Here is a 10,911-nt window from a genome sequence, read left to right as displayed (position 1 = left end):
TTTTTTTGAGATGGAGTCTTGCTCTGTTGCCTAGGCTGGAGTTCAGTGGTGTGATCTTGGCTCACTGCAACCTCTGCCTCCCAGTTTAAGCAATTCTCCTACCTCAGCCTCCCAAGTAGGTGGGATTACAGATGCCCACCACCACGCCTGGCTAATTGTTTTGTATTTTAGTTGAGACAGGGATTCACCATGTTGACTAGGCTGGTCTCGAACTCCCGACCTCAAGTGATCCACCCCCCTCGACCTCCCACAGTGCTGGGATTACAGGCATGAGCCATCGCGCCAGATGAGAATATTCTAAAATTTATTCATTTCATGAACATTCTTATACATATGTTTTCTGGTGAATATATGAATACATTTATGTTGAGTATATATCTAGGACCAAATCTATGTTAGTTCAGGCCTTTCTTCTGAACTTTAGACCTACATATCCAAATCTACTTGACATCTCTATTTATAGACATTTCAAATTTAACATATTCCAAGCCATTTGCTCCTCCTCCTGTGTTCTGTGAATCAGTAAATGGCTTCTTAATCCATCTAGTTACTTAAGGAGTCATCCTTAATATTCCTCTTTCTTGACCCTTCCCAGCAAACCAATCTGTTATTAAATCCCTTGGATACCATCTCTAATATATACATATCTTGAAATTATCTACCTCTTTCTGTCTCTAACTCCCATTATACTAGTTCAAGCCATCATTTCTGGCTTTGCCTGATGCAACTGCCTCCAAATGGCCTTCCAGCAGCCTTTCTTGCCCTCTTCTGAACTATTCTCCACAAACAGCCTGAGTGATTCTTAAATATGCAAATAGGATCCTACTTAATAGTCTTTATTAGTTGCCCATTGACCTTGGGCTGAGATGAGACAAGGGCCAGACCATGCTGGCTCTTATTGGCCACATTACAGATTTCAGGCTGTATTTTGGAAGTTTCTCCTTGCTCCCTACACTCCATCCACACTGACTTCCTTTTACTTCCTAGAGCACATGAAGTTCTTTCATGCCCCAACAACCTCACACATAATAGTTCCTTGACGGGGAACATTCTCTAAGGTTCTTTAATATGCCTGCAGCTTAAAAGGCACTTATTCAGAAGTCTCTTTCCTGACAGTCCAAAATTAATTCATCATTGCACCCACTAATTTTCCCTCCCAGTACTGATCACAATTTATAATTCTGTAACTATTTATGCTTTCATATCTTTTGCTCCAATTACGTCTTAAATTCCATTAAGTGTTATGTCCACTCCTGTAACCCCGCGTTTAACACGGTGCTTGGCACATGGTAAACAGCCAGTAAATGCCTGTTTAATAACGCATGACCGATGCGAAGGCTGGAAGGGGTCGCGGGGTCGGCATCTGGCACTTCTCTGCCATAGTTTGTTTCCTTCTTGTGTGTGGGTATAGACGGGGCCAGGTCCTCTCCTTGCTCACCCAGAGGGGGCTTTTCTCCCTGTCCCCTTTCTAAGTGTCTGCTGTAGGGGCCGCATGTGAAAGACAAAATGCCTGCAGATACAGGGCGGCGAGCGGAGGGGATTGGCCCTATTTCTAAAGTCAACGTAGTTCTGTCATCAGAGGACTGTACTTTCCTGGCGCAGGTGCGAGAGACGCTGCCAATCTCTCCTGGAGCGGGTGGGACTAAGGCGGGTCCTGGGATCGGGCGGGTTGTTGTGTCCTTCCTGCAGAATCCGATTGGCCTGGGTGTGCCGAGGGAACGGGGGCGTGGTTTGATTCCGCGGGCGCGAGCCACGTTGGGCGCGGCGCAGCCCCGCCGGAAGGCCCCTCCCAGGCCCCACAATGCACTGCGGGGTGCGTCACTCGGAGCGGCGGGTCCAGTCTCTACAGGTATTACCCGGTCCCTCCCAGTCCTCTTCTTCCCTTCTTAGGGGTCGTTCGAACCCCTGCCGGCCTCTCCCCTCCCTCTCCCTGCCTCCCGCGACAGCCTCGGTCGTCGCCCTTGGGACTGAAGACCTACCCGACGGGCAGGAGCCAAGTCCGTGCCTGTGGGGTGGGAGCCGGGGCCGCGGAGCTCTGGAGGGACGGGCAAGCAGGGACCCCGTCCCCTTCGACTTGAGGGTTCTCTGGGGCCACGCGGGCGGCCGTTGCGCCTCGTCTGAGCCGCCTAGGGTATTGGGCAGCCAGGGAAGGAGTGTCTAAAGGGGAGGGACAGTCGCACTTGGCTGTCAGTAGGTTGGTAGGGATTCCCTGGCGCCCAGTTGTCAGAAACACGGTGATCTACCTGTGTAGGTGGCCCGCGGGAGCTTGAGGTGGTATTTCCTATTTCTGTTAGGCAGAATAGGACTTGAACCAGTGTCTTACTTTACGTCTTGTGGGGATGGAGTGAGCACTGAACCCAGATATTTGCCCGTGTTGGCTCACGGAAACCTCTTGAGACCCTGCCTCAAGAGTCACTTTGGGAAGGATGTGGCAGAAGGGAGACCTGAGCAATTGGCTCAACAAGTGGAGGAGGCTTCCGAAAGAAAAGGACAAGCCCCAGCTGTCTTGAATCTCTCTGCCAGTGAAGACAGCTTAAGATAATTTTTCTCCTGCTGCTTAGTTGCCTGGGTCGTCCACCTGGGGCAGGGGGCTAGCTTGAGAACCAGTCCCTCCTGGGCCTATTCAGCCAAGGCAAAGCCTAGCCCAGAGCAAAAATGTCAGCCACCAGACTGGAGTTGTTGGGAACTTCAGTCAGGGGAACATCCACTTTTCAAACTCTGAATCACTTTCCATGTTATTGATATTTGCTTACATGCTAAGATCGGAAGGAATCAGGCAGTGCCTTAAACGGTACCTACAATTTCTGGTATATTAAGGTTCCTTCAGTATTTGGTTCTGACACCTGTGACCGTATCCTAAAGTAATGGGACATTCGGGTATTTCCTATGTTGAAAACCATCACATCTGTTTAGTGCCTTTTTGTGTGTGTGTGCGTGCAACTGGTTAAAATCGAAGTATATCTTATGTTGGTCTATGAAGGAGGCCCAGGTATCACAGGGGTGCCTGTGACCTTCCTTGAGTGTCTCACAGAGTTGTTAGAGTTGGGTCTGAGTTTAAATCCCTACTTTGTCACCTACTAGTTTAGGGATTAAAAAAATTCCTTAAGCTTTCTGGGCTTGAATTTCCTCAAAGGTAAAATGGAACTAATAATACCTACTTCACAGGTTTTTGGAAGGCTTAAATGAGGTAATGTGTATAAAGTGCGTGGTCCATGGAGAGTAATCAATAAATAATATAGCAAATATTTAATATAGTGCTTTTAGTATGTTACAAGGCAGTGTTTCAGGCGCTTTACAGGATCCTATGAGATAGATACTTTTGTCATCTTTAAAATAAGCCTATGAGATAGATACTGTTAGTAGCCATAATGTATAGATGTAGAAATTGAGATGTAGAAAGGCAAAGCTTGCCCAAATTTACATGTCTGCTACATGGTGGAGCCAGGATTAGAACCCAGGCAGCAAGTGAATAGCTAGTTTCTATATCCCTGGTTTCTTATCTCTTGTTGGTTTTGGTAGACTGATGAAGCATAGTAGTGTGTAGATACTAGAAACTTAGACTGAAGTACCAGTTCTGCTATATACTAGCAGTGTGACATTGAGAAAGTAAGCCTCAGTTTCCTCATCTGTAAATTGGCAGTTCTACCTACCCAACTGTGAACTATGTGGCACTATACAAGTGTTGGAATTGACACATTTGAGCATGTATTGGGGGCCCTGTCCTAGATGTGGGTAAAATCTGTTGTGAAGCCTGAGGTCTTATACATACTGTGCAGTGTAAGCACCCATAATAGGAATGTCACACACTGCTAGTGAGGTAGAGGGCATAGGCAAAATGACAGAAATTCCATCCTCTTTATCACCCAATCTATCCCCCACCCTCCCTGTGTATCACAAGTAGTATAGCTTTCTGTCCAAATTAACTACCACCCTTTCCCATTCCCACAGATCTCAGCTAGCACTTGTAATAAAATAATATGTACCATATTGGTACTGTCACTTATGCAAGATAATTTGATAAGCAAATGAATATTAAAGTTCTCCCAAAATTTTCACACACATACATATTTGAATGAAACAAGTTCTTTTAATTTAAATTAGGAGAAAAACTTAATATCTCAAAACTGATTTCACAGATATTATTACTAAAAAATAAAGGACAAGAAAAGTAAGTCAATTCAAAGACCAATATTAGGTAAATAGTACAGATGGATGAAGATAATTCTGAAAGTGGTACTTGGATGACTGAAGACTGGGAAATTATGAACTAAAACAAATATGAGTGCTTTTGCCCTCAGTATTAAAATGTTTTTATCTTAAAAGTGGCATTTGTGAAAGCATTTGGTTAGAACGTATATACAAAATCCACTTATATGTTGGGCTTTATTTATTACCTTTTGAGAGATACCTTCCTGAGACATTGAGCCCGTAGTCATTACTGAAGAAGAGGGGTGTCTTGTTATCTTGGGTCTGAGAACTTACTAACCATTACCATAGTAGTTTGGCATTGTGGGAATTTATTTTCCTCAGACTTTACATAAAAGTTTACCCATATTTACCTAGATTCTAACTTGTGCTTTTTCCTCCAACAGTTGCTGATGGGGAGAGGAAAAAATAGCCACTGTTCCGGTTCCCTATGAGTTAACTGCTGCTGTCCAAAGGCAGGTGTAATATTTTCTGTGTATTAAAGGTGAGGAGAAATGGCCCAGTGCCCTAAACATTTATCTATGACCCTGATAAGCTAAAAACTCCTAAATCTTCCCATGCAATTGTTGTAACCTCTTGCTTTCCACAGTTCCACTGATTCTTCCTTGGGATTTTCCCAACCACAACCCTCCTTAGACCTTAAAGATACTTTAACCTAGTTTAGGCCTGACATGGACAGATTTCCTTTTCTGCTAGTGCGGTCTAGATAAGATTAGTTTAAAAAACAACAAACTATATTATGAATCCAGGGTAAAAAGAAAAAAAGTAGGGGTATGTTTATTGAATTGATGGAGCGACAGCTTAGCCTAAGGTGATTGGAGTCTGTCTACAAATTAGTTAAGCCTGACGTTGATCATTGGGCATTCATCCCAGTTTGTCAGGCTTAAATTCAAGTGGTTTGGATGCTGAATCAAATTACTCTGGTAGGAAGAGGTTTAATTTTTTCCCTAAGAAAAATCTTATCTATAGATATGTAGAAACAATTCTCTGACAACCTTGTAATAATTTTGACAGGGAATGTAACTGCTGTGTTCTGCTTTTGGTTAAAGGCTAAAGTATGTATTAGGAAAATTTGAGGCTGGGTGCAGTGGCTGACACCTGTAATCCCAGCACTTTGGAAGGCCGAGGCGGGCAGATCACTTGAGGTCAGAAGTTTGAGACCAGCCTGGCCAACACAGTTAAATCCCATCTCTACTAAAAATACAAAAATTAGCCAGGCTTGGTGGGGGGCACCTGTAGTCCCAGCTACTTGGGAGGATGAGGCAGGGGAATTTCTTGAACCCAGGAGGCAGAGGTTGCAGTGAGCCATTGTACTCCAGCCTGGGTGACAAGAGTGAGACCCTGTCTCAAAAAAAAAAAAAAAAAAATTGAAATGTAAGTTTGTCCAACTTTAGTTTTCCAGTTAGTGAAGTGGTGGGCAACACACCTATATTGTTTGCTCTTTTCATCTGAATTACTCTAATTTGGGGGTGTTTCTTGATGGTAGGACTCTTCGTTCCTACTATCTGGCAAAATTCATGGCACACAGTAGATACTCAGTGAATATTTGTTAAATGAATGGAACTCAAAAATTGTATTCTTTTTACAGTACGTGTTTTAGAAAGTATGGATCATATATTTATTGATCTGTCCTCCAAGTCATTAAAGGAACTTTGAAGACTACATGAAATTTGGCAACCTATTAATAAAGACTATTCCTAATATTTCTATTAGGATCCTAGAGAGGCCAGACATAAAGTAATGCAGTCTACTTTTATTTTACTTTTTGAGACAGGATCTCGCTCATCACCCAGGTTGGAGTGCAGTGGCACAATCATAGCTCACCGTTGCTTCAAACTCCTGGTCTCAGGCGACCCACCTGCTTCAGCCTCCCCAAAGCAAGGACTATAGGCGTGTGCCACCGTGCCCAGCTGATTTTTAAAATTTTTTTGTAGAGACAGAGTCTCACCATGTTGTCTAGGTTGGTCTTGAACTCCTGGCCTCAAGCAGTGTTGGGATTGTAGGTATAAGCCATGGCACCCAAACCAATCTACTTTTAAATACTAAAATATGGGTATTTAGAACTGTAAGTTACAACTTGCCCTCAAATTAATTCCCAGAATGGTTATTGTGTTGCAGTGTACTTCTGGAAAGACAACAGTTTTATAGTTAAATAATAAATGCTTAAGGGTATAAAGTAAGACATTTTCTTACTTTCTTACACTTAGGCTAAATGTTACAGTTTTGATTTAATAATTAAATAAAACATGGTAAAAAAAAAAATTTAAAGAGGAGTTTATAGTATAGGTATCTTTTCAGGGATCCCAACTTTTTCATGCTACTGCTTTTAGAAGAGAAAAAAACTGAATGAATGGGAAAAAACACCGATTGGGATATGTCACACTGGGACTTTAGTTTGGAGATTCCACTGTAATAAAAAGACTAATTTGCTTCTGGATATTTTTCTCTTTAAATGAATGGAGGGGCTGGGTGTGGTGGCTCACGCCTGTAATCCCAGTACTGTGGGAGACTGAGGTGGACAGATCACTTCAGGCCAGGAGTTTGAGACCAGCCTGGCCAACATGGCAAAACTCTGTCTCTACTAAAAATACAAAAATTAGCTGGGCGTTGTGGCGTGTGCCTGTAATCCTAGGGAGGTTGAGGCATGAGAATTGCTCAAATCTGGGAGGTGGAGGTTGCAGTGAGCTGAGATCGCACCACTGTACCCGCCTGGGTGACATAGAGAGACCCTGTCTCTAAATAAAGGAGAAAAATATTAAAGGGTAATGACACAGTAACACCTAGAGATTTCTCCTTCTTCCTCATGAAAAGAGGAAAAAGGGATAGTGAACTTAATGCATTAGCTTTATTAGTTGGGTTAATTTTTATTGTCAGATCAGTGATCACCATGAATGGGAAGTCGGATTTTGACTTCACACAGCAGTGAAAATTATCAACTCCTGATTTACAAGCTTTGTAACAGTTGGTTTTCTATGGTTTTTTTTTTTTTTTAAATATGTATTACTAACTCATTTTTTCCTTTTTGGAATGAGATAATATTGACCTAGATGAAGTGGTCAGGTAAGGATTAATTTAGTGCCTAAGATACAATATTTTTAGAAAAATGCCTATGAGATTTTAATCAAATTTTTGAATTTTCACCGGTTGCCTCACCACTAGTGAGGAAGCCGTTAGTGACATTGTGCCTGACAGAGAAGAGTTATCACTTAATCTTAGATAGTGAACGTGTTTTAATTTAATGTTTTAAAAAGTATGAGCCTTAGACAATGAGCAGATTGTCAAGCCCTATCTCACAGTCAGTGGTTCAGAATTTTGAGGGCAGAGCCCAGAAATCTGCATTTTTAACTATCAACTTCTTATGCAAGCTGAAGTTTGAGAGCCACTGTATATTTTATGAAAGGTTGAGTGACTGTTGACCTGAGCTCCTTCAGACTCAGGCCTGTGAAGTCCTTTCATCTGTTTTTGTAAAGCAAGAAGAGAATCCAATAAAATAGGCCATTAAGATTTACTTCCTGGTAAAACAATTGAGAACAACATTAAAACCAATATCCTTTAGCTTTAGGATTTACTTTAAATAATTTTTTGTCGATTATAAAAGTAGTATATGTCTACTGTGAATATTGAGAACATTTAGGAAATTACAAAATAATAATTACCCATAATACCATTTCGTAGAGGTGGGCATATTCTTAATTTGGCATCTTTTTCTGCATCCATTTTTCAATCCCTTTTTCCTTCTCTTTATCTTTGCCTCTTTATCCTTATGTTTATGTAAAACAACATTTGCAATTGTTATCCTGCTTTTTTCTCTTTAACATATAAGCATTTTACCACATTATTAAACTTTTTCCACAAACATAACTTTTAGTTGCTGCGTTATATTCTGTTATATGAATATACTATAATTTACTTAACCATCACCATGTTATAGGATATTTAGATTGCTTTCAGTTATTTGAGTGGAAGAATGTCTGTTTAAAATTTTGTCTGGATTTCTGATTATTTTTCTCAAGACAGGTATATATTTAAATTTATTGAGGTCAAAAGATATGCCTTTAAACTCCTGTTGAAATTGCCAAATCATTTTGAGAACTGTTTGTACCAGTTTTTACTTCCATCTGTACTTACAAGAATGCCAGACAGAAGTATTATTTTTTAAAAAGCTAATGTGGCTGGGTGCGGTGGCTCACGCCTGTAATCCCGGCACTGTGGCGGGCGCCGGTGGTCCCAGACACATCCTATCCTGTGGCATGGGATCCCCGGCTGAGGCAGGAGAATTGCTTGAACCCTGGATGGGGGATGTTGTAGTTAGCCAAGATGGCGCCATTGCACTCCAGCCTGGGTGACAGAGCGACATGCTGTCTCAAAAAAAAAAAGCTAATATGTTAAGTGAAGCATAATATGTTATTTTAATTTGTTTTGTTTTGTTTTTTTCCTGAGACAGAGTCTCACTCTGTTGCCCAGGCTGAAGCTCAGTGACACGACCTCAGCTCACTGCAGCTTCTGCCTCCGAGGTTCAAGCAATTCTCCTGCCTCAGCCTCCTGAGTAGCTGGGATTACAGGTGTGCACCACCATGCCCGGCTAATTTTTGTAGTTTTAGTAGAGAAGGAGTTTCATCTTGTTGGCCAGGTTGGTCTCAAACTCCTGATCTTGTGCTCTGCCCGCCTTAGCCACCCAAAGTGCTGGGATTACAGGTGTGAGCCACTGTGCCTGGCTATTTTAATTAGTATTCTTATATTACTTGTAAGTTGAACATTTTTACATATGCTAATCAAGTTTGGCTTTAATTTTTATCTAACCCAAATTGTTCATTTTGTTTTAGGTCTTCTCTGTTGGTTGAAATGTCTATGATTTTATCTGCTTCAGTCATTCGTGTCAGAGATGGACTGCCACTTTCTGCTTCTACTGATTATGAACAAAGCACAGGAATGCAGGAGTGCAGAAAGTATTTTAAAATGCTCTCGAGGAAACTTGCTCAACTTCCTGATAGATGTACACTGAAAACTGGACATTATAACATTAAGTAAGACTTCAGTTTGTTTCATTTGACTCGCTTGCCCAGTAGTTGTCATTTTAATGAAGTTTAAGTGGTTGCAATAGAAAGGAGTGATTAGGAAAGCCTGTTCAAGTCAAGAATCATATTCTGAACTTATACTAAATAGTCATCATGTCAGCCGCAGCCTTTTTGTAGTTTCTTTGTGTTTATATCTGGCTCTAGGAAATTTTATAGTTGCACAGATCATAGATAGTCCTCTTATAAGTTCATCACTAAGTATTTATTTGCATTCTTACTTACCTAGGGGTGTAGTAGGCAAATTATAATTGGAAATAAAATTTTTTACCTAATATCTGCCCTCAAAGAACTGAAGCAGCTTACATCTAGTGGGAGGGGGTAGCACTTATCACTGTATCATATATAAATCAAGTAAAACTGGGCAAATGGGTTAGAGAGTGACTATTTATGGTGGTCAAGGGACTCTCTGAGAGGGTGACATTTGAGCAGAGACCTAAAAGATGAGAGAGGAGGTAGTTATATGAAGGATGCTGTGTATGAAGAGCAAGGCAAAGGTAGCAGCCAGTGGAGAAGCCCGTTTTTACATACCAAGAGACAGAAAGAAAACCAGTGATCCTGAAGCATTATGGACGATTAATAGAGTTGCAGAAAGTGAGGCCAGAAAGGTAGGAATGGGGCAGGTTATGTAGTAAGTTTGGAGTCTATTAGTCTGTTTAGTTTAATGCAGTAGGAAGATACCGGGTAGTTTTAAGCTGGAGAGTTACATGATTTCATTTGGCTTAGAGTAGGTCATTCTGGCTGCACTGTAAAGAATAAAGGAGAAAGTGGAAGCAGAGAGGTCAGATGGAAGACTCTTAGAGAAGTTCAGGTGGAGGTGCTGATTGTAACGAGCTAGGGTTGTAATGAATAGAAATAGATTGGGGCTATATTTTGGGATTAATACCAGCAAATCTTCCTACTGGATTGAAATGGGATGTGAGGGAAAAAGAAGAATAATCACCTGTAGTTTTTTGACCTGAGGAACTGGATGAATAATGAAGCTCAAATGAGCAAGAAAGGAGAGGATAAGTGTGTCTGATTGGTAAAAAGTAAGAGTTCTGTTTGGACATGTTAAATCTGAGATGCCCATTAGACATCCAGGGGGCACTGCTAGGTAAGCAGCTGGAGATATGAGTCTGAAGCTTAGTGAAGAGGACAAGTATAGACATTTAGATTTGGAAGTCAGCCTACAGTTTGTGATTAAAACCATGGGAATGGATGAGACCACCTTGGAAAACTTAGACGTGAAACAATTACGGAACGATTAACGTCTGAGCAGCTTGATATTGATTACACATACAGAAGGAAATAAGGTAAAAACACAGTCCATATAGGATATAGTAAACAGAGGACTTCATTGTTGAGATGAGACATGAGCCATGTCCTGAAGAATTAATAAGAGTTGGCTAAGGTAGGGAGGAGGACATTCCAGGTGTACGGAGGAGAGGCAGAATAAGCAAAGAACATGACTTAGCATGGTAGGTGTATTAACATGCTTATCCTGGGTCAGTGGATGGTGATTTAGGGATAGTTGTGAGACACGTGTGATAATCACTATGGGGCCAGATCTTGGATTGCCCTGAAAGTTCAGATTGAAGGGTGTCACTTTGAGGTAATATGTTATAGGAAGCTCTGCTGCAAATTCAAGGGA

At 41.4% G+C, this 10,911-nt stretch overlaps 1 protein-coding gene across 2 annotated transcripts in view; it reads left to right on the top strand.

The window, feature by feature from the left end:
• The first annotated feature begins 1,796 nt into the window (after positions 1-1,796).
• SEC22A (SEC22 vesicle trafficking protein homolog A (S. cerevisiae)) overlaps positions 1,797-10,911 on the top strand; it is a 72,963-nt gene continuing 63,848 nt past the window's right edge. The window contains exons 1-3 of one of the 2 annotated variants that reach the window (XM_011971556.1): positions 1,822-1,849; positions 4,593-4,690; positions 9,030-9,230. In XM_011971556.1, the coding sequence (XP_011826946.1) occupies positions 9,049-9,230 (182 nt within the window). In that variant the 5' untranslated portion in view covers positions 1,822-1,849; positions 4,593-4,690; positions 9,030-9,048. Of the gene's footprint in view, positions 1,850-4,592; positions 4,691-9,029; positions 9,231-10,911 lie in introns of both variants that reach the window. The other variant, XM_011971555.1, reaches the window with a different exon arrangement.

Source organism: Mandrillus leucophaeus, unplaced genomic scaffold (genome assembly GCF_000951045.1).
Source record: "Mandrillus leucophaeus isolate KB7577 unplaced genomic scaffold, Mleu.le_1.0 Scaffold123, whole genome shotgun sequence".
Taxonomy (NCBI): domain Eukaryota; kingdom Metazoa; phylum Chordata; class Mammalia; order Primates; family Cercopithecidae; genus Mandrillus; species Mandrillus leucophaeus.
The sequence above is the reverse complement of the archived record's forward strand: the minus strand, read 5'-3'. Positions and strand labels throughout refer to the sequence as shown.